This window comes from Saccopteryx bilineata, chromosome 5 (genome assembly GCF_036850765.1).
Source record: "Saccopteryx bilineata isolate mSacBil1 chromosome 5, mSacBil1_pri_phased_curated, whole genome shotgun sequence".
NCBI classification, from domain to species: Eukaryota; Metazoa; Chordata; class Mammalia; order Chiroptera; family Emballonuridae; genus Saccopteryx; species Saccopteryx bilineata.
The window spans coordinates 115,576,909-115,601,194 of NC_089494.1; the positions used below are offsets into that span (position 1 = coordinate 115,576,909).

At 39.2% G+C, this 24,286-nt stretch overlaps 1 protein-coding gene across 8 annotated transcripts in view; it reads left to right on the forward strand.

Moving 5' to 3' along the window:
- Positions 1-24,286, forward strand: part of PTPN4 (protein tyrosine phosphatase non-receptor type 4) — a 215,378-nt gene that overhangs the window by 56,342 nt on the left and 134,750 nt on the right. For 6 of the 8 annotated variants that reach the window (XR_010725661.1, XM_066233164.1, XM_066233163.1 and 3 more), the window contains 4 exons: positions 16,014-16,058; positions 16,325-16,377; positions 16,733-16,853; positions 20,499-20,586. Coding sequence is in view for 7 of the 8 variants with exons in the window: in XM_066233164.1 (XP_066089261.1) it covers positions 16,014-16,058; positions 16,325-16,377; positions 16,733-16,853; positions 20,499-20,586 (307 nt within the window). In the remaining variant the exon portion in view is untranslated. The remainder of the gene's footprint in view (positions 1-16,013; positions 16,059-16,324; positions 16,378-16,732; positions 16,854-20,498; positions 20,587-24,286) is intronic. The other 2 variants (XM_066233166.1, XM_066233167.1) reach the window with 1 other exon arrangement.

Sequence of the window (24,286 nt, forward strand, 5' to 3'; positions counted from 1 at the left end):
GAACCTACCTGGCCTCAACCTATTACAGCCTATTAGATGTTAATATATTGGTTTATCCTTTAGACCAGGGGTCATCAAACTTTTTATAAAAACCGCCCACTTTTGCAGTGCTGGTAGACCTGGTCCCTACCGCCCATTAGTGGGTGTTCCAGCTTTCATGATGGGCCAATCGCAGCGCTGTTTGGTTGCACGGTAGGGACCAGGTTGACAAGCATTGCAAAAGTGGGTGGTTTTTATAAAAAGTTTGACGACCCCTGCTTAGACTACTGTGATGAAGTAGAAAAACAGAATACAATAAAGATATTTCTCTCTATTGGAGACCTGAAGATGGCAGCAGAGTAGGCAGATGCATAGCTCAAACCACCGAACTGGATTACAAATTAATTTATGAATAATCAGCGTGAAAAACCAACTCTGGACTACAAGAACAGATCTCAAAAACCAAGGAGCAAAGAAGAAGCTACAAAAAACCTGGTAGGAAGCGCCTGAATCTCCCCTGCTTACAGGAACAGAGAGGGATGAGGCTGAGAGCCCAGAAGGAAAAGTGCTTACAGCCACTTGCCTGGAAACCAGGGAAGGAGGTGTGTTTTAAAGGGCTGGCTTGTCTTCCAAAAAGAACAGGGAGAGAGCTAGAGAGACAGATGGTGAGGGGAAGAGGAATGCAGGGAACGACCTGAGAAGCTTACTCATCCAGTGCTGGAGGTGGCCATAGCTGAGGGAGGGGCTGATCCTTGCACAAAACAAAAGACTAAAGTGCATCCGGGTCACAGATCTCCAGACATCTCTCCAGCTCCAATCAGTGCAACAAGACAGCTGAAAACAAGAAGTGAGGAGGAGGGGTGGTCACTCAGGTCTCCATGGAGATCTGAGATACACCTTCCCTACTGAAGGTGAGAAAACACCCTGCACCCAGAGAGAGTAACTGGCAGAAGGGGCCTTCAGAGTCTCAGGTTGCACCCACCACATTCCTGGATACAGTTTCAGATAAGCCCCCTGCTGAGATCAGTAAACAAGACTATCATCTGTTAAGAAAACAAACAAATCAGGACTTCAAAGCAGCCCCAATCTGAAAGTGGATTACAAATAATATCTGATGCCAACCCAAGAAGACCTAGAAATAACACAATTGAAAACTGGAGGCAGACAACACCAAGCCTAGACTCAATCAGCTCTACAAACAAAACACCCAAATACACAGCCATAATGAGAAGACAGAGAAGTGAAATCCAAATGAAACCACAAGAGAAACCTCCAGGAAATGAATGAGTGATATGGAAATAACCAAACTTCCGGATGTGGAGTTCAATTAATGATTGTAAGGATGCTTAGAGATCTTAGAACAACAATGGATGGTCATTACAAACACCTAAATAAAGAAATAGCAAATATAAAAAATGATATTGAAATATTAAAAAATCAGTCAGAGGTGACAAATACAATATCAGAAATGAAGACCACAATGGAAGAAATTAGAAACAGGATGGATGGAGCTGAGGATCGAATCAGCGAGTTGAAGGACAAGTTGAATGAAGGCATGAAAGCAGAGAAGAAAAAAATAAAAGAGCCTGACCTGTGATGGCGCAGTGGATAAAGCGTCGACCTGGAAATGCTGAGGTCGCCGGTTCGAAACCCTGGGCTTGCCTGGTCAAGGCACATATTGGAGTTGATGCTTCCAGCTCCTCCCCCCCTTCTCTCTCTCTGTCTCTCCTCTCTCTCTCTCTCCCTCTGTCTCTCCCTCTCCTCTCTAAAATGAATAAATAAATAATTAAAAAAATAAAAAATAAAAGAGACTCAAAAAGTCTGAGAAAACTATTAGCTCTGTGACAACATGAAGAGAAATAACATCCGCATCATAGGGGTTCCTGAAGAAGAAGAGAAAGAACAAGGGATAGAAACTTTATTCCATCATATCATACCTGAAAACTTCCCTAAATTAATGAAGGAGAAACTCTCACAAGTTCAAGAAGCACAGAGAACTCCATTAAAGAGAAACCCAAAGAAACCTACACCAAGACATATCATAATTAAAATACCAAAGCTGTGTGATAAAGAGAAAATATTAAAAGCTGCTAGAGAAAAAAAGACTTATCAACTACAAAGGAGCCCCCATAATGATGACATTGACTTCTGAACAGAAACACTTGAAGCCAGAAGGGAATGGCAAAAAATATTCAAAATAATGAAAACAAGAGCCTATAACCAAGACTACTTTATCCAGCAAGGCTGTCATTTAAAATTGAAGAAAAAAAAAGCTTCCCACACCAAAGAAAACCTCAAGGAATTCATTACAACCAAACCAATGCTGCAGGAAATGTTAAGTGGCCTGTTGTAAACAGATCAAAATGGGAAGAGAATATAGCAAAAGAGCAATACAGCTTGAAAGAATAAAATGGCAATAAACAACTACATATCAATAATAACCTTAAATGTAAATGAATTAAATGATCCAATCAAAAGACATAGGGGAGTCCTGACCTGTGGTGGCGCAGTGGATAAAGCGTCGACCTGGAAATGCTGAGGTCGCCAGTTTGAAACCCTGGGCTTGCCTGGTCAAGGACATATGGGAGTTGATGCTTCCAGCTCCTCCTCACCTTCTCTCTCTCTCCCTCTCTGTCTCTCTCTCTCTCTTTCTCTCTCCTCTCTAAAATGAATAAAAAAAAAAGACATAGGGGAATTGCATGGATAAGTAAACAGGACGCGTACATATGCTGTCTACAAGAGACACACCTTAAAACAAAAAATGCACATAGACTGAAGGTAAAAAGAAGGAAAAAAACATTTCATGCAAATGGAAATTTAAATAAAGCTGGGGTAGCAATACTTATATCAGACAAAATGGACATTAAAACAAAGGATATAGTAAGAGATAAAGATGGCCACTACATAACGATAAAGGGAGCAATCCAACAGGGAAATATAACTATTATAAATATGTATGCACCTAATATAGGAGAACCTAAGTATATAAAGCAGACTTTGATGGATATTAAGGGAGAAATCAATAGCAATACTATAATAGTAGGGGATTTCAATACCCCACTAACATCACTAGATAGATCCTCAAGAAAGAAAAATTAACAAAGAAACAGCAGACTTAAAGGACACACTAGATCAACTCGATTTAATAGACATCTTCAGAACCTTTTACCCTAAAGCAGCAGAATATACATTCTTTTCAAGTGCTCATGGTTCATTCTCTAGGAGAGACCACATATTAGGGCATAAAAGTGGTCTCAATAAATTTAAGAAGATTGAAATCGTATCAAGCACTATCTCTGATCACAGTGCCATGAAACTAGAAATTAACCACAAGAGAAAAGCTCAAAAATTCTTAAACACATGAAAACTAAATAGCAGGTTGTTAAATAATGAGTGGATTAAGAATGAGATCAAAGAAGAAATGAAAAAATTTCTAGAAACAAATGATAATGAGCATACAACTCAAAATTTATGGGACACAGCAAAAGCAGTGCTGAGAGGGAAGTTCATAGCACTACAGGCACATTTTATGAAGCTAGAAAAAGCTCAAATAAACAACGTAACCCTGCATCTAAGAGAACTAGAAAAAGAACAGCAAGTAAAGCCCAAATGTAGTAGAAGAAAGGAAATAACGATCAGAGCAGAAATAAATGACATAGAGGCTAAAGAAACAATAGAGGATCAATGAAACCAGAAGCTGATTCTTTGAAAAGGTAAACTAGATTGATGAACTTGTAAGTAGACTCACCAAGAAGAAAAGAGAGAAGACTCAATAAAATTAGAAATGAGAGTGGAGAAATAACAACTGACACAACAGAAATACAAAATATTGTAAGAAAATACTATGAAGAACTCTATGCCAAAAAACTGGACAACCTAGATGAAATGGACAAATTCTTTGAAACATAAAATCTTTCTAAATTAATCTGGAAGTATCAGAAAACCTAAACAGACCGATTATAACAAATGAGATTGAAACAGTTATCAAAAAATTCCCAACAAAGAAAAGTCCTGGGCCTGATGGCTTCACAAGTGAATTCTACCAGATATGCAAAGAAGAACTAACTTCTATCCTTCTCAAGGTATTTCAAAAAATTCAAGAGGAAGGAAGACTTCCAAGCTGCTTTTATGAGGCGAGCATAATTCCAATTCCAAAACCAGGCAAAGACAACACAAAGAAAGAAAATTATAGTCCAGTATTCCCTATGAATATAAATGCTAAAATCCTCAACAACATATTAGCAAACTGGATCAAACAATATATGGAAAAAATCATACACCATGATCAAGTGGGATTTATTCTTGGTAGGCAAGGCTGGTAGTACAATATTCGCAAATCAATCAATGTGATTGGAGAAAAACCACATGATAATTTCAATACATGCAGAAAAAGCATTTGATAAAATCCAGCACCCGTACATGATTAAAACTCTCAGCAAAATGGGAATACAGGGAACATACCTCAACATGATAAAAGCCATCTATAACAGACCCTCAGCCAACATCATACTCAATGGGCAAAGATTAAAAGCAAACCCCTTAAGATCAGGAACAAGGCAGGGATGCCCCTTTTCACCACTCTTATTCAACATAGTTCTGGAAGTCCTAGCCACAGCATTCAGACAAAGAAGAAATAAAAGGCATTCAAGTTGGAAAAGAAGTAAAACTATCATTATTTGCAGATGATATGATATTGTATATAGAAAACCCTAAAGTCTCAGTCAAAAAATTATTGGACCTGATAAATGAATTCAGCAAGGTAGCAGGATATAAAATTAATACTCAGAAATCGGAGGCATTTTTATACACCAACAATGAATAGCCAGAAAGAGATATTAAGGAAACAATCCCCTTCACTATTACAATCAAAAAAATAAAGTACCTAGGAGTAAATTTAACCAAGGCAACTAAAGACTTGTACTTGGAAAATTATAAAATATTGATAAAAGAAATCAAGGAAGATGCAAACAACCGTATTACAAAGGAAGATGCAAAAAAACATATACCGTGCTCATGGTTAGGAAGAATAAACATCATTAAAATGTCTATATTACCCAAAGCAATTTACAAATTCAATGCAATACCAATTAAAATACCAATGACATACTTTATCGATATAGATCACGTATTCCAGAACTTTATATGGAACTAAAAAAGAACACAAATAGCCTCAGCAATCTTAAAAAAGAAGAATAAAGTGGGAGGTATCACACTTCCTGATATGAAGTTATACTACGAGGTCATTGTACTCAAAACTGCCTGGTACTGGCTTTGGAACAGGCATATAGATCAATGGAGCAGAACAGAGAACCCAGAAATAAACCCACAGCTCTATGGACAACTGATATTTGACCAAGGATGTAAGGGCATACAATGGAGTAAAGACAGCTTCTTTAATAAATGGTATTGGGAAAATTGGACAGCTACCTGCAAAAAAATGAAACTAGACCACCAACTTTCACCATTCAAAAATAAACTCAAAATGGATAAAAGACTTAACTGTAAGCTGTGAAACCATAAGCATCTTAGAAGAAAACATAGGCAGTAAGCTCTCTGACATCTCTCGCAGCAATATACTATTTGCTGATTTATCTCTACGGGCAAGTGAAATAAAAGACAGGATAAACAAATGGGACTATATCAAACTAAAAAGCTTTTGCACAGCTAAAGACAATAACAGAATAAAAAGACAAACTGCACAATGGGAGAACATATTTGACAATACTTCTGATAAGGGATTAATAACCAAAATTTATAAAGAACTTGTATATCGCAACACCAGGGAGACAAACAATGCAATCAAAAAATTTGGCGAAAGAAATGAATAGACACTTATCCAAAGAGGACATACAGATGGCCAATAGGCATATGAAAAAATGCTGAACATCACTAATCATTAGAGAAATGCAAATTAACACCACAATGAGATATCACCTCACACCAGCCAGAATGGCGCTCATCAAAAAAACAACACAGATTAAGTGCTGATGAGGATGTGGAGAAAAGGGTACCCTCCTGCACTGCTGGTGGGAATGCAGACTGGTGCAGCCACTGTTGAAAACAGTATGGAGATTCCTCAAAAAATTAAAAATTGAACTGCCTTTTGACCCAGCTATCCCACTTTTAGGAATATACCCTAAGAACACCATAGAACAGTTCCAAAAGGAGAAATGCACCCCCGTGTTTATGGCAGCATTGTTCACAATAGTGAAGATCTGGAAACAGCCCAAGTGTCCGTCAGTGGACGAGTGGATTAAAAAGCTTTGGTATATATATACTATGGAGTACTACTCAGCCATAAGAAATGATGATATCGGATCATTTACATAACATGGTTGGACCTTGATAACATACAGAGCAAAATTAGTAAATCAGAAAAAACTAAGAACTCTATATCAATACATAGATGGGGCATAAAAATGAGACTCAGAGACAGGGACAAGAATGTCAAGAACGTGATGGTAATGAACGCATGTGGGGGGGGATGTGGAGGAGGCGAGGAAGGAGAGAGAGGGGGTGGGGAGAGGGTAGGGGCACAAAGAAAACCAGATAGAAGGTGACGGAAGACAATTTGAGTTTGGGTGAGGGGTATGCAACATAATCAAATGTCAAAATAATCTGGAGACGTTTTCTCTGAACATATGTATCCTGATTTTTCAATGTTACTGCATTAAAATTAATAAAAGAAAAATATATTTCTATCAACCAATTCTTAGATGTTTGTGAAGTAAGCTTTTCAGTAGACCAAGTGAGAAAAATGAGATTGACATACTTTAGAGTTCTTTTCTGTGTGTTTGTTGGGGTATTGCCTTTTTCTTTAATTTGTTGTGTTTACATAGTTACAATTGTTCTCCCAAATATATCTCTCTCCCTCCCCCCAAGCTCCATGTTCTTTTTATTTTTTTTTTATTTTTTATTTTTTTATTTATTCATTTTTTAGAGAGGAGAGAGACAGAGAGGGAGAGAGAGGAGAGAGAGACAGAGAGAGAGAAGGGGGGAGGAGCTGGAAGCATCAACTCCCATATGTGCCTTGACCAGGCAAGCCCAGGGTTTCGAACCGGCAACCTCAGCATTTCCAGGTCGACGCTTTATCCACTGCGCCACCACAGGTCAGGCCTCCATGTTCTTTTTGATAACCCCTTTCCCCCTCACCCACCACTTTCCCCCCTTCCCTCCATGATTTACTATCTTGCTGTATATCTCTCTTTGTTATGTGTATATATCTACTTTCCCTAATGTCTTTCCTTTCTTTGATCTCGTTCTCTCGTCCCCTTTCACTCTGAATGCTTTCTCTTTGGACTGTTTAACCCCTTCTCTACCTCTCTTCCCTTCCTCAGTTTATTGCCATTTTGTTCTTTAAATCTATAGTCTTCTTTTTTTTTATTTCTTTTTTCCTTTGCTCTTTTTGCAGCAAGCTCCTTAATAGGTATTTCCTGCAGTGCTGGTTTGTTTGTAATGAATTCCTTGAGTTTTTTTGGGGAGGGGGAAGCTTTTTATTTCTTTTTCAAATTTAAAGGATAATCTTGCTGGATAAAGAAGTCTTGGTTGTAGGCTCTTGTTTTGCATTACTTTCAATATTTCTTGCCATTCTTTTCTGGCTTCAAGTGTTTCTGTTTAAAAGGTGGCTGTTGTCCCTATTGGGACTCCTCTATAGGTAATTGACTTCTTTTCTCTTGCTGCTTTTAGTATTTTTTCTTTATCTCTTAACTTTGGTGTTTTAATTATGATGTGTCTTGATGTAGATCTCATTTGGTTTCTCTTTCTTGGGACTCTGAGCTTTTTGAACTTGTGTGATTTACACCTTCATCAATTTAGGAAAGTTTTCAACTGATTTTTTTAAACAGGTTCTCTATCTCTTGTTCTTTTCTTCTCCTTCAGGAACCCCTATGATGTGAATGTTATTTCTCTTCATTTTGTCACAGAATTCTCTTATAGTTTCCTGAGATTTTTTGTGCCTCTTTTGTTTTTGCTGCTCTATTTTTGTGTTTTTATTTATCTTGTCCTCTTAAGTCGCTGATTTGATCCTCTGCTTTATCATGCCTGCTGTTGATTCTTTCTAGTGTAGTCTTTATTTCTGATATTGTAATTGTCATTTCTGATTGATTCTTTTTTATGATTTCAATGTCCTTTTTGATGCTTGCAATTTCTTTTTTTTTTTTTTTACAGAGAGAGTCAGAGAGAAGGATAGATAGGGACAGACAGACAGGAACGGATAGAGATGAGAAGCATCAATCATCAGTTTTTCATTGTGACACCTTAGTTCATTGATTGCTTTCTCATATGTGCCTTGTCCGTGGGCCTTGCTCGAGCCAGCAACCGTGGGTCCAAGCTGGTGAACTTTGCCCAAACCAGATGAGCTCACACTCAAGCTGGCGTCCTCGGGGTCTCAAACCTGGGTCCTTCACATCCCAGTATGATGCTCTATCCACTGTGCCACCGCCTGGTCAGGCTGCAATTTTTTTATTTAGGTGCTTATTAAGTCCATTCATTGTAGCTCTGAAATCCTTAAGCATCCTAACAATCATTATTTTAAACTCTGCTTCCGGTAATTTGGTTACTTCAGTCTCATTCAGTTGTTTTTCTGGTGATTTCTCCTGTTGATTCATGTGGATTACATTTCTCTATCCATTTTTTTCTGTGTGTGGTTTGCAAGCTTGTTGGGGTTGTCGGTCTGAGGTTGGTATATTGAATACAGCTCGTCCAGGTCTTTATCCCTCAGCCTCTGCTGGTTGCTCGGATTTTAGTTCTCATTAACTATGAGAGCCGCTTAAAAGTCTTAATTTGTCTGCTGTTTGTTTGCTGAGAACACAGCAGGGAACTTCTGTGTTTAGGATGGGGTGGTGGGTGTATCTTGCTCTTTGGCCCCAGTTGAAACTGTCCATGAATGCAGTGGTGGTTGCCTATGAGAACCAGAGATGTGGTCGGCCCAGTTACTCTCCAATGACGGGGCGCATTCTCTGTATCAGAAGGGGTGGAGTAGGTCAGGTCTTCCTGGAAACCTCAGTCAGTGAGTGCCCTTCCCCTTTACTTCCTTCTTTCAGAACAGCCTTTTACGCTGACTGGAGCTGGAGAGCTTTTTGGAAGTGGTTTAACTGCCTCCACGCTACGCTTGTGCTGGACGGAGGGAGCGACCCTCCCCCCAGCTATGGCCACCTGGGCACTGGATAGTGACTCAGCTCAGGTATTCTTCCCATCACTGTTTGTGTCCCCACTTCTCACTCTCCCCACTCTCCTCATGGAAGACCAGTCCTCTCAGATCTCTTCTACCCCAGGGCCCTAGGAAAGTGGCTGTGAGCGATATTTTCTACACTAGCCCTTTAAGGCTGCAACTTCTTCACCTGACGTTTCTTGCTGTTCTCTACACTCAATGCTGTCAGGCTGTCTCCTCCAATCTCTCAGTTTCTAGGCTGGGAATCCGGGCCTGGGATGGAGGACCCATGCTCTCAGGGTCTCTCTCCCCACTAGACCCTGAGAAACCCTCTGGAACCTCATCTGCCCCTCGCTCCTGGGAACAGGAGAGCCTACACCATGTCACCACGTTTTCTAGCAGGATCGGTGTGGATTCTTCTGTGCTGGTGGTTTTCAAGTCCTGTTCTTTTAGTCCAGAGTTGGTTTTTCATGATTATTGTTCTTAAATTAATTTGTAATCTTATTTGGTCCTGGGAGGTGGCAGTTTGTATGTCTGCCTACTCCGCTGACATCTTGGAATCTCTCCACCTGCAATGCATTTTAATTGTAATAACTTCTGGGTTTGGAAGAGGTAATGACCATGTGTGGGGAACCAGTGTTGGCCTGGCTCAATCTCCAGAGCTGCCCCCAGCTGTGCCAGGCAGTCCTTTGCCTCCCAGCAGGAGTCCTGGAGGAGTCTGGGTCAGGCAGGGGCTGCCAAGGGGCCTCTGCAGCACTTGCCTCTTTATTTATGATAGGAGAACTCAAGAATATTATCCCTGGATTAGCCAGTCCTAACATTTGAAATTTTAATAGTTGTAATGCCAGTGGTCCAGGCCAGGCAGGTCCACATTGAATTCGGGCAGATGGTAGAAAAACTGCAGAGCTGGAAAGGGTTGGGCCATTCCATTTAACAAAGTCTCACAATGGGTGACAAGCACACAGGCAGGAGAAACCGCCTCTCAGGCAAACAAACAGCATAATGGACCCTCACAGTGGCAGGCACACAATCCACACATCCGCAATCCCCGGTCTCTAATGTCTCTTGAGCACAAGCACCCATAGCCTTATGTAGATTATGCACACGTGCCTCTGCCATGTGTTCATGCACTAATCAAGCAAAGTGCTTGCAGCTGGTACACCATTGAGCAAGCCTAACACAGCTGCCCCACACTGCCCCACAGGAGTCAAGGAATATGTGTCTCACTGATAAAATTAAGTGAAAATATCTTCCTGAAGTAGACGAAAGTAAAATCAAGTTTGATAATAATTGAAGAATTAATTTGTGCTTAGTCCATCAATCTAGAAAATTCTTTATTTTTCACTAGAAACAATGCATCATTTAAAAAATTATAATGGGCCCGGGCCAGTTGGCTGAGTGGTAGAACTTCAGCCCGGTGTGTGGAAATCCCAGTTTGATTCCTGGCCTGGGCACACAGGAGAAGCGACCATCTGCTTCTCCCCCTCCTCCCCCCTCTTTTTTTCTATCTCTCTCTTCCTCTCCTGCAGTCAAGGCTCCCCTGAAGCAAAGTTGGCCCGGGTGCTGAGGATGGCTCCATGGCCTCTGCCTCAGGTGCTAGAATGACTCCAGTTGCAAAGTAGCAATGCCCCAGATGGGCAGAGCATCGCCCCCTGGTGAGCTTGCCAGGTGGATCCCAGTCGGGCACGTACGGGAGTCTGTCTCTCTGCCTCCCTGCTTCTCACTTTGGAAAAATACAATAAATAAGTAAAATAAATAAAATGGATTTATAATCTTGTAGCTGGTGCTATTTGATAAAATGGGGTAAGCGGCTAGTTTTTATTTTAGTACCATAGTGTACATTGTACATCAGTGATTTCTGACCCTGATTACAAATTGGAATTACTGAGGGTGGTTCTTGCCTTAGCTACTCTCCTCGATACTCTGATTTAGTAGGTCTCATGTGGGACCTGTGCAGAGGCAGTACAATCTTCGCAAGTGATTCTGATATGCTACCAGGTTTAAGAAATACTCTTTTAAAACTTTTGTGCTTAGGTAGCCTTATTGTGATGGTCCTGATTAGTAATAAGACACCTTTAGCCACAGTTACTAAATTGTAAGGACTAGAATAAACTCTATAAAACAGGAAACCAATTACACTTCCTTACCTTGATATTCCATTTTAGGTTAGTGGTAAATATGAATGGACTTAACAGAGATCAAATTAAACATCTTTTATTATTGCTGGCATCATTGGAAATGGAATTTTCTCAGGAGTCACGAGAATACAAATGGCATTGCTTTCATGCTGTTTCAGTACTTGTTAGGTGTTTAGTTTATGGTATTAGTGACTGAATTAGAAGGTTTTTTTACAGCTTAAAAAGGTGATATCTAGATTTACCTCAATCATTATTGTAATGCCAGTTCCATACAGGTCTAAACTGAATCATACTCACGGCACCAGATGTTATGCCAGTGGTCAAGGCTAAGCAGGTTCACACTGGATTTGGGCAGACTACAGAAGAACCATGCAGCCAAAAGGCGTTGGGCCATTCCTGTTTATTGGATCTTCTCAAGAGTGGGCAAGTAAACAGGCAGGGGAATGAACACTTATCACAGCTGCCAACAGGCAAACCACCCCTCGTGGTGCTAGGCAAGCAATCTGCACACAGGGAAAGTATCCATAGCTTTATATAGGTCTTAATTGTCTTTAAAAAGTTGGCTTTTGTCTTTCTATTTAGGGGTCCCGGGGGGATACTCATACTAGGCAAGTGATTCTATTTTCTTTTCACAAATACAGAAACTAAGGCTCAGCCAAATTTTAAGTTAATTTGCCGAAGATCACATGCTGGCTGATTTTAGGACTAATCATTTAGGTTTAGCTTATTCTGGTTTCTACTAGTCATTACTTAATGATGAGTATGTGAATTAAATTCAGCAAGCTGTAGGTATTATTTGTGTAACTTTTATATTATGTCGAGGATTTACATGACCTTTCTATCCTAGCTATAAGATTATTTTTCTCTAGAAAACTTTAACTTTTAATTATGAAACTAAGTAGGCTAGAAATATGTTGTCTTAGATTGAGTAAATAATAATATTTGTAATATTATGTATTAATCCTCAGGGACTTTATTAATATATAAAGCCAAGGTATTTGTATCAACATTTTATTTTCAAGTTCTAATAAATATCTGATTCTCTGAAAGCCTTAAATTTTATTCTTTAGTAATTTAAATTATCCTGTAGCTCTTTAATGACTTAAATCAACCAATCAACTAAAAATTTTTAATGATTTTTGACTCTTGGAGTATGTATACTTTTGTAGTGGTATCAAATAAAAATGTTTAAATTCCCTATTTAAACATTTAAAGCCACAAATTTGGCCTTCTGTAACATACAATGCAGGTGGTTTTGCCCCAGTATTGACACATATATAAGAAGATGACTTCATCTACTAGCAGGGACAGGCCAATGCCATCTTGTAAGCAACTCCAGTGTTCTTGATACCGAATACTTATATTTTTGTTGGTTTTAAGGAAAATTGGGTACTTGGCAGTTCTAATAGTAAAGCAATAGTAGAGAAAGGAACTTAATGTGGTGGGTTTTTTTCCTGATCAAAGAGAGCTTTCTTAACTCAAATGAAGATGGAAAGGTGCACTTCTATAGTTAGTAGCTTCTTGCTGCCTAATAAGATAACACATAGGCCTGTCTTTGCAGTTGGCTTTCTGTCTCAGCAGAAAGAGTGACTTTCTTTAGCTGATCTCTAGTGCATTACTACTGCCAACTCTCCTATGTCTGTTTGCCATGCTTCTCAGTCCTGCTTTCTACATACTCCAATCCTTAGAGTAGATCTCTCTTATCTTCTCCCTTGGTCATGTAACTCTTTTAGAACTTTACTAGGAGTTTGGCCCTGGCCGGTTGGCTCAGCTGTAGAGCATCGGCCTGGCGTGCGGGGGACCCGGGTTCGATTTCCGGCCAGGGCATATAGAAGAGGCACCCATTTGCTTCTCCATCCCCACCCCCTCCTTCCTCTCTGTCTCTCTCTTCCCCTCCTGCAGCCAAGGCTCTATTGGAGCAAGGATGGCCTGGGCGCTGGGGATGGCTCCTTGGCCTCTGCCCCAGGCGCTAGAGTGGCTCTGGTCGCAACAGAGCGACGCCCCAGAGGGGCAGAGCATCGCCCCCTGGTGGGCAGAGCGTCGCCCGTGGTGGGCGTGCCGGGTGGATCCCGGTCGGGTGCATGCGGGAGTCTGTCTGACTGTCTCTCCCCGTTTCCAGCTTCAGGGAAAAAAAAAAAAAGAGAACTTTACTAGGAGTTTTATAGTGGATCTAATCGAAACAAGATATTTGCAGTACCTCTCTTGGTTCCTGAGATTAGTATTAGAGGAGAGAGCAGAGAAAGGAGAACAGAGAAAGGTCATATAGAGGAGAAGAGAAGCAGCCAAGATCACAGAGTGCTGAAGGAGAAGCCAATTTGTGCAGAGAGAAGGAGAAGGGGAACAGAGGTGAATGAGACTGGTGAGGTAGAAACCTTTGATTCTAGGAAACTCGGCTAAGTGATTGGCTTTGGGAGCCCTGAATGGAAAAAGAAGTGTTTCCCACTGTGTGTATTTCTTGCCTGCCTGGTGCAAACTAGGATTAAAGCTAATGGCCCACCAGTTCTTGGCTCCATTGTTTCATTACCGTCTGTCCGAATCTAATGTGAACCTGCATGGACCAGGTGGCTGTGATGGTGGCCATGCCCACTGGCTTTACATTTGGCATAGTCTGTGGTAGGATTCAGAATTCAGTATGGAGCCACCACCACCTTTGAGCGGTAGAGTAGAGGACTGGCTGCTGTTATGGTTCCCCCATGGCTGTCCTTTTGGGGGCTGTAGGCTGGCTGACTTTTATAGCCATGTGTGAGGAAACAGAGTTCTGTGGAAGAGGCTGCCCGGGACCTGCAAACCGAGCAGTGGAAGGAGCTGGAGCAAACGTGGGAGAAAGAGATGCCGACCCTGGAGCTGGAGCAAGCACTGGAGAAGGAGGCCGACCAGGTTCATGAAATTTGCCTGGAAATGGAGCAGCTGCTGGAGAAGGAATCACAGGTTCATGAGTTGCAATTTGCCCTGGATATTGTGGAAAGCCAGCAGTGGCGGGAGGCTGGGGCTGAGGCTGGGCCTGGGGCTGCAAGGCCAGCAGCAGGAGCTGATATTTTCAGTTCCTCTTTGGAGGATGAGGAGAATCGGGCTGGAGTTGCAATCTGCAGTCTCCAGAATGTGAGAGCCCAGCAGCAAGGAGTACATGCTGTGCCCCTGGTAGGTCTGCAATTTTGGGACATAGGGATGGATGCCATCATGCTCTCCAGAGCAGAGATGGAAATGCTGACTGCCATTGCCACGTGCTCCTCTTTGGGACAGTGTAATACCTGCCAGGACGGCAGGGATGAGGGAGGTGGCTGAGGCCCCTTGTGCTTGGACTGATTCCTGGACTATGACCAGAGTGGGCACTGGCTTCTTTGTTGGATGGACTTACGGATTTTGGACAATGTGAAATACCCTGATAGGGGTGGAGGGCTGCTTTGCTGGAAGCACACTCCTGCCCCAGGAGGCTTTTCCCATGGCTAGAAAGAAGTCAGAGGACATTTTGTGCTTCTGGCAAAGTGCTCAGAGACTGGTGAATTGTATCTTTGTAATTGTTGAAATTGTATGATTTGTCATGTTGTTGTAATTTGTGTAATGTGCCTAATTTCCTTGTGCAGGAATACCTGTGCTTTAGATTGTGAAGCAAGCAAAAGGGGGTGGACTGTTGGTCAAATAAATTTGTAAATATGATATATAGGTTTGCTCGCTTATAGTTTGCATTGGGTATGGGGACAGGCTGTAAGCAGGCAGGGTTGTTATACCCTAAGGCTTAGTTTTAAGACTAAGCCTTTCCCACCCTAAGTGACTTTGTATCAGAGTCTTTCTTGTTTGTATATTGGATTAAAGGTTTTGATTTCTACACTATGAAATGGGGCAGACTGGGAACTTGCTCTCTCTCGGTACCTGAGATTAGTATTAGAGGAGAGAGCAGAGAAAGGAGAGCAGAGAAAGGCCATGTGGAGGAGAGGAGAAGCAGCCAAGATGGCGGAGTGCTGAAGAAGAAGCCAGTTTGTGCAGAGAGGAGATGGGGAACTGAGGTGAATGAGACTGGTAAGGTTAGAAACCTTTAATTCTAGGAAACTTGAATAAGTCAGTGGCTTTGGGAGCCCTGAATGGAAAGAGAAGTGTTTTCCCACTGTGTGTATTTCTTGCCCGCTGGGTGCAAGCTAAGATTAAAGATAATGGCCCACCAGTTATTGGCTCCATTGTTTAAAAAAAAAAAAAAGATTTGCAGTACAAAATTTCATTTACCGAAGAATTTTAAAACTTTGTGTTGGGAAAACAAGTGTATTAGGCTGGCTTGCTTGCACTTTGATTGATTACTTCGTGAGCACATGGCAGGGCCACATGTGCATAACCTATGTAAGGCTACTTATGGGTGCTTTGACTCGAGGCGGGTTGCAGATTTTCTGCCCACCACTGCTAGGGGCCGTTTTACTGCTTGTTTACCTGCTACCATGAAAAGTGATATTCCCCTTCCTGTTTGCTCATCCGCCGTTGTGAGAATCTATTAAACAGGAATGGCCCAACGCTTTCTGGCTCTACTGTTTCTCTACCATCTGCCTGAATCCAATGGGAACCTGCCTGGCCTTTGCCACCAGCATTACACTTGGGTTCATGAATTTATGAAAGCTTATTTTAAAATATCTTTTTGTGTGTTAATATGTATGTTGTAAAAGCAGATACTTAGATATTCAATTTTATTTGTTAATGTAAGTATACAGATTTAAATCTTTAAATGTTATAATTCCAGTAAATTCTATCTTTTTTTTTTTTCTTTTAAGGTACCAGTATTTTTTGCAAATTAAACAAGACATTCTTACTGGAAGGTGGGCTATTTCAAATTTTTAGTAATGGGGTTTAAAAATACTCTTAATTCTGTATTATTGAAGGAATTCATGATCTTTGCAAACAAATTATCTATTGAAAAAAGTTACATAAAACACGAATTCCTTTATCAAATAAATTTATTATTTAATAATTAAAATATAAGTCACATGAAAATTTTAAGTGTGAAGAGTATAATATAAATATAATGCTTTTGAAATGATTGTGTTTAACTTTGGGTTATATATTTTCTGTTTTGTTTTATTAGACTGCTCTGTCCTTATAATACTGCTGCCCTTTTGGCTTCATTTGCTGTTCAGTGTAAGTATCAGCCCAGTTTTGAGGCAGATGACATATAATTGCATAGTCTGTGTTGATGATACATTGCCTTTAATGTATAATGTTTTTAGACATAAGTTACAAGAAGAAAGTGACTGCAGAGGAAATGTAATGAACATCCAATTAGTTAGCAATTACTTTTATTCAAAAATATTTTTTTGAAGTTGTTTGAGATCTAGAAGAATATTATATGCATTGTTATAACTTGTTTAAATGCTAACAGCAGAAACAAATATTTTACTGGCACAAATATAATGGAATACATGATATTGCTGATTTGACTATAAAAATTAAAAACTGTGTTTATTAAAGTGAACATTTTTCTTCTATTTATTAGCTGAACTTGGAGACTACAGTCAGTCAGAAAACTTGACAGGCTACCTCTCAGATTATTCTTTCATTCCTAATCAACCTCAAGATTTTGAAAAAGAAATTGCAAAATTACATCAGCAACATACGTAAGGATTTATTTACTTTTCTGCTTATTTGGTAAACTTAAAACATTTTTTAAATTTATTGGTTTTTAGAGAGAGGAAGGGGGGGGAGAGAGAGAAACATGAATTTGTTGTTTCACTTATTTATGCATTCATTGTTTGATTCTTGTATGTGTTCTGGCCGGGAATCAAACCCACAACCTTGACAAATGAGTACAATGCTCTAACCAACTGAGGTGCCTGGCCAAAGCTTGGTATACTTCTTAATGGTATCTTTTCTAGAGAAATGTTTTAAATTATTTCTAATTTGATTGTTATGTTTTCTTAATATAGAAGTTACTATTATGTAAAATACGAGGTGGGGCAAAGGTAGGTTTACAGTTGTGAGTATACAAAACAGTTTGTTCTCGAGTTTTATTTATTATTATTACATTATTTTCCATACAAACAACTGTAAAACTATTTTTGCTCCCTCCCTATAATATAATTAGATCTCTGTAAAAGAAAAATCATTGCTTATTTCATATAAGACTTGTTTTTATTTCTGTTACGAACTATAAAACTGTATGTTAACAGAAATTTATTTGCTATTATAAAACGTTGCCAATTTTCATTACATAAAGTCTTTGTTATATATTGTTTTTTATTTTATATATAAAGTTTTATTTGTTATAGAAAGTTACCAGGAATATATACATAAAGTTTTTATTTTCTTAAGTGAGAAGTGGGGAGGCAGAGAGACAGAATCCCACATGGGCCCTGACCGAGATCGCCCAGCAAGCCTCCTATGGGGCGATGCTTTGCCCATCTGGTGCCACTGCTCTATTGCTCAGACAACTGAGCTATATAGCATCTGAGGTGAGGCCATAGAGCCATTTTCAGAGCCTGGGGCCAAATTGCTCCAACCCAGCCATGGTGCTATGGAAGGGGAAGAGAGGGACAGAGATAGAATGGGGAGAGAGGGAAGGGTGGAGAAGCAGATGGTTGCTGCTTCTGTGTTCCCTGACTGGGAATTGAACCATGGACATCCACATGCCAGCCCAGCGCTCTACCACTGAGCCAACCAGTCAAGGCTATAAAGTTTATTCTATAAAAATACCAGGACTTTTAGAATATTAATAGTGTGTTCACAAGCTACTTAGCAATTTTTTCTCAATTTTTAGCTATATGAAAGGAATCATTTTTGTTTAATAGTGAGCCAATAGGAAAAAAGAAACTATGTAATACTAATTTAAAAAATAGTTCTTTAAAGACAGTAGCAATTTTTTACTCATAGCAGTTTTCAATTTTGATATTTTGTGAGTACAATTTTCTGTTACATAAATTTTTTTCATGAAGATAGCTATTTTGAATAGAAGGTAATATTGTTTACTGGGTCAGAGTTCAGTTTTACCTTAACCTGTTATTCCAAATACTCATTTAGAAACTAAGTGTTGCATATTGGCTAAGAGTGTGAACAGGCTTCAGATTGCCTGGATTGAAATTTTAGTAATGTTACTTTTTGTCATTTATCTTTGTCCAGATTGTTCTGTCTGCTTCTCTGTTTCCTTATATTATATGTAAATTTAGAATAATAATAGTTACCTGCCTCTGGAGTTATTACAAGAATTAAGTAAGTTAATATTCAGAATGGTGCCTAGCACATTGTAAGCACTGAAGAAGTATTAGCTCTTATTCTTAAAGAAACTACTTTTATTTGGTAATAGCCCATGTATCTAAAACAGGTTGGCAAACCTTAGCTCACTGCCTATTTTGGATTGGCCCATGAAATAAGAATGGTTTGTACAGCTTAAAAGACTGGAAACATTTTTTTAGAAAAATAACAACTTATGGCACATGAGATTTTGAGAAATTCCAAATGCTGTGTTCATAAGTGAACAGTTAACTAGAACTCAGATTCCCTCAGTCTACATGTTACCTGTGGTTGCTTTCACATTGACAACAAAGTTCAGCTCATTCCAGTAAAAGTTTTGCTGACGCCTGATCTAAAATAAGACTAATGAATGAGAATTTTAAGACTGGCCTAATGTGGCCTGACCAGGCGGTGGCGCAGTGGATAGAGCGTTGGACTGTGATGCGGAGGACCCAGGTTTGAGACCCCGAGGTCTCCAGCTTGAGCGCGGGCTCATCTGATTTGAGCAAAAGCCCACCAGCTTGAACCCAAGGTCGCTGGCTCCAGCAAGGGGTTACTCGGTCTGGTCAAGGCACATATGAGAAAGCAATCAATGAACAACTAAGGTGTTGCAACGCGCAATGAAAAACTAATGAGTGATGCTTCTCATCTCTCTGTTCCTGTCTGTCTGTCCCTGTCTATCCCTCTCTCTGACTCTCTCTCTGTCTCTGTAAAAAATAAATAATTAATAAATAAATAAAATAAATTAAAAAAAAAAAGACTGGCCTAATGTGGTAAAGGGACTATTTTGGTCTAAAAGTAAATGCCATTTATAATAAAAGTTCTATAAATAGCATATCTGAATTAAGGGTTTGAAGATAGCAATTTATAAAAACTTGCCAATAATTAAAAGTCTCTTCTGCAAGGAAAATGGTTACATATTTGACAAGGTATTGATTATATATTTCTGTTTGGTTTAAAGAAATGAGCCCTCTAATCTTTTAAACAATGAAAATAAAATAGAATTATCTACATAATTAACAGGATAAGGTAGGGAGGATAGAATATTTATTTAACTTCGTTGAATTTTATAGAACACTGAAGGAATCCCATTTTTATGATCATACATAGGCAGACGGCTCCTTTTTTTAGAATCATTAGTGAATGAAAGGTTTGTATCTTTGCTTTTGTAATTTGCTGCTTTTGCTCTGCTGTAGTCTGATAATAGATAACTAAGGTTGTTAAAACAGTTTATAATATATAGTAGCAATAAATCAATTTTTTAAAGGCTTTGCATTTGAAACTATAGTTCTAAAAGTTGTGTTCACAAAAAATCACCTGGGTATTTCTTAAATATAAGCAATTTTGACTCCATTCATTCTATATTAGACACTATAGAACAGTACTTCTGAAACTGTTATGAAAGGCCAAATTTTCCCTAATCTGTCATATAACAATACTTCTAAAAAAATAATAAAAACGAATTAATCAAAATGTAAGATGGAAAAATAAAGACATTAAAAAATTACAAGCCAATTTTCTCATTGTTGGATTCAACAGACTTAAAATTACTCTGCCAAAGCTCTATGAAAGACTGACGCTCTCAGTTTCTGTATTTATATGAATCAATACTTGACTGTGCACCATTCTCTGAGAACACTGCTCAGAAGTTTTCTCAGAGTTCACATGTTTCAGAAGCAATCTTTGTGATTTAAATGCAGATATGGTAGATAGACCAAATTTTGAAAAAACACTTGTTATGTCTGAGAATGAGTGACATTCTAACAGCCATAAGAACAGCTTACAGACTTTTAAAACTTGATGCATTGTTATATTTCTAGAAAATAAGAAAATATTTTACAAAGTAATAATTTGTGTTACTGAAAATGTACCTTCCATATAAATTAGATGTTACTGTATATTACTAAGAGTTGTTATACATGGTGTTTTGTAAAAGACTTAATTACGATATTGAAAAATTTCCAGATAAATAGCCTATTTCTAAATTGGCCATATTTGTGATTGATTTAATTTTTAACCTATTGATATCTTTATAGAGGCTTATCTCCTGCAGAGGCAGAATTTAATTACCTGAACACAGCACGCACCTTAGAACTCTATGGAGTTGAATTCCACTATGCAAGGGTAAGTGTTGTTGAGTTAGGCTCAGCAATGCTCTGATAGCATTCAGTAACAAATGTAATAATTAGTGAGTTATGATGACATGGTTGCACTGAAAACTTCTTTGAGTGTAATGTAAGTGTTTTTATAGTCACTTAAGATTTAATACCTGATGAAAAGAACTATTGAAGTAGATTTTGCATGTTTTCTTCAAGGAAGTGGTTTATATTATAAAGATAATTTTTGCAGACCATAGGAGACAGTACCTTTATTTTACAAAATAAAAATTAAGTTACAGGAAAAGTAATTTTTTGTTTATTTAACTTTTTTGATATCATTATCATAAAAGATGCTTTCTGTTAACTAAGACTGTATTATTTTGTTTTCATCATTTAGTGACATAAAAAATTTTATTTATAAAGCACAAAATGAAGCATAAGAATATATTTTGGATGTCCTCCTTCCACCCCTATTCCCGCATCCCTTCATAAAAATAGAGTTTATAATCACTGGCATCTATACAGCACTCTTTTTCTTTTCATTTTGTCAAACTTGGCTGTTTCCAAAAGACTATTATCCTCTTGCCAAAGCAGATTTATGAGCGGATGTTTTTCATTTGTGTGTCTCTACACCTAGATTCCTTCTCTCACTCTATCAAGAGGTTATAATCATTTAGAAGTATCTTGAGTACAGCTGTTCTCCATAACCAGTGAAAAGTGGAATTATAGGTAATCATTGATTAAGTTGGTAATAAGTTTTACATTCTCTTGGGACAAATAGCCAAGCCTAAAAGGGAAAGCAAGCAACTGGAAAGAGAGTTAAGTTTTCTTTAGTTATTTTGAATTTTTTTAAATTTACAGACACATACATACAGACAGACAGGGGTTTAAAAACTCAAAGTTCTTTTGCATGTAGTGGTGTTATTGTTTGGGGCCTTGCCTGGCTCTCTGCTGAGAGGTTTGCCAATCCCTGCATCTGACAAAGCTTATGTTGGTCTGTCCTGTAAAAACAGGATGACTTGCTTTCCTCACATGACTAATTCTGTAATTCTTGTGTTTGTGGACTTAGGGATCTGTTTGATGCCATTTAACATATGGAAGTCTCTCTTGAATTATTTTCTTTAAAATGTGCCCCTTCATCCTTCCTTCCTATTTGGAGACTGTTACCTTTGAACGTGATGCTCTAAAATGAAACATAATGGTCAGTATATCTACAACTAAATTTTTAGGGGTTTTTTTATAATAAAGTTGAAAACCCATGGAAATTTAATACATGAAGTAAACTATGCTTAACAATGAAAAGACTGCTACATTCATTCATTTTAGTCCCTTTTTAGGTTTTTAAAGCTAATTTAGACTGCTATTATCTCTGACTGCTGTCAGTGAAATACAAAGAGTGTTGGACTACTTTCTTACATATTTATTATTATTATTAGCGATTGAGAGAGACAGGAAGGGAGAGGGCCGAGAAGCATCAACTCATAGTTGCAGCACTTTAGTTGTTCATTGATTGCTTCTTATACGTGCCTTGACAGGAGGGAGGCACTCCAGTTGAGCCAGTTTGAGCCAGCAACCATGGGACCACGTCAGTGATCCCATACTCAAGCCAGGGACCCCACATTCAAGCTGGTGAGCCTGCTCTCAAGCCAGATGAGCTCATGCTCAAGCCAGCGACCTCAGGGTTCAAACCTGGGTATCCCAGGTCAACGCTCTATCCACTGCACCACTACCAGCCAGGCTTTTCTTTTCTTAATTAAGTTTATTATGACATTGGTTAATAAGACCATACAAGTTTCAAGTGTACATTTCTATGATGCATGATTTGCATACTGTGCCTACCAAAATCACATCATCTTTTGTTACAATATATCTGACCTCTTTTATCCTTCATTACCCCTTCATCCTCCTTCCCCCTGGTAACCACCATACTGTTTTCTGTGTCTGAGTTTCAGTTTGATATTTCACATACAAGTGAAATCATACAGCTCTTAGATTTTTCTGACATTTCACTTAGCATATTGTCAAGATCCAGTCATGTTGTCTCAAACGACAGTATTTCATCTGTCTTTATGGCTAGACACAAGAATATATCTTAGTGTGTTTGTGTTATTAAACACAAGTTAAGCAGTAGAATTAACCCAACTATTCTAGAAATCTTCTCTATGGTTTTATCACCCAAGTGTGCTTTCCTAGATATTATTGCTTGGTCTTGCTTTTTGTTTGTTTTAACTAGATAACTTGCAATCTATTTTAATCCCTCCTTTCCTCCTGTCCTTATTCTTGTCTATAATTATCTTTTTTTTTTTTTTTTTTTTTTCATTTTTCTGAAGCTGGAAACAGGGAGAGACAGTCAGACAGACTCCCGCATGCACCCGACCGGGATCCACCCGGCACGCCCACCATGGGGCGACGCTCTGCCCACCAGGGGGCGATGCTCTGCCCATCCTGGGCGTCGCCATGTTGCGACCAGAGCCACTCTAGCGCCTGAGGCAGAGGCCACAGAGCCATCCCCAGCGCCCGGGCCATGTTTGCTCCAATGGAGCCTTGGCTGCGGGAGGGGAAGAGAGAGACAGAGAGGAAAGTGCGGCGGAGGGGTGGAGAAGCAAATGGGTGCTTCTCCTGTGTGCCCTGGCCGGGAATCGAACCCGGGTCCTCCGCACGCTAGGCCGACGCTCTACCGCTGAGCCAACCGGCCAGGGCTATAATTATCTTTTTAAAGAACAATTTCACCTGTAGATTTTTACTGTATGGATTTTGCTCTTTACATATTCACGGTGCAGTTCACCTTATTCTGCTGTTTGGTGTGTTTCTTACAAGATCATTGGCAAGCTTAATGTAAAATCACAATCAGATTTTTAAAAAAAATTTATTTATTAAATTTAATGCAGTGACATTGATAAATCAGGGTACATAGGTTGAGAGAAAACATCTCTAGATTATTTTGACATTTGATTATGCTGTATACTCCTCCCCCAAAGTTAAATTTTCTTCTGTCACCTTCTATCTGGTTTTCTTTGTGCCCCTCCCCTCCCCCAACCCCTCACTCCTTCTTCGCCCCATCCCCCCTCCTCTGTTGCCATCACATTCTTGTTCATGTCACTGAGTCTCATTTTTATGTCCCTTCTATGTATGGATTCATATAGTTCTTAGTTTTTTTTCTGATTTACTTATTTCACTCCGTATAATGTTATCAAGGTCCATCCATGTTATTGTAAATGATCTGATGTCATCATTTCTTATGGCTGAGTAGTATTCCATAGTATATATGTACCAAGGCTTTTTAATCCACTCGTCCTCTGATGGACACTTGGGCTGTTTCCAGATCTTCGCTATTGTGAACAATGCTGCCACAAACATGGGGGTGCATTTCTCCTTTTGGAGCCGTTCTATGGTGTCCTTGGGGTATATTCCTAAAAGTGGGATAGCTGGGTCAAAAGGCAGTTCGATTTTCAGTTTTTTGAGGAATCTCCATACTGTTTTCAACAGTGGCTGCACCAGTCTGCATTCCCACCAGCAGTGCAGGAGGGTTCCCTTTTCTCCACATCCTCGCCAGCACTTTTTCTGTGTTGTTTTGTTGATGAGCGCCATTCTGGCTGGTGTGAGGTGATATCTCATTGTGGTTTTAATTTGCATTTCTCTAATAATTAGTGATGTTGAGCATTTTTTCATATGCCTATTGGCCATCTGTATGTCCTGTTTGGAGAAGTGTCTATTCATCTCTTTTG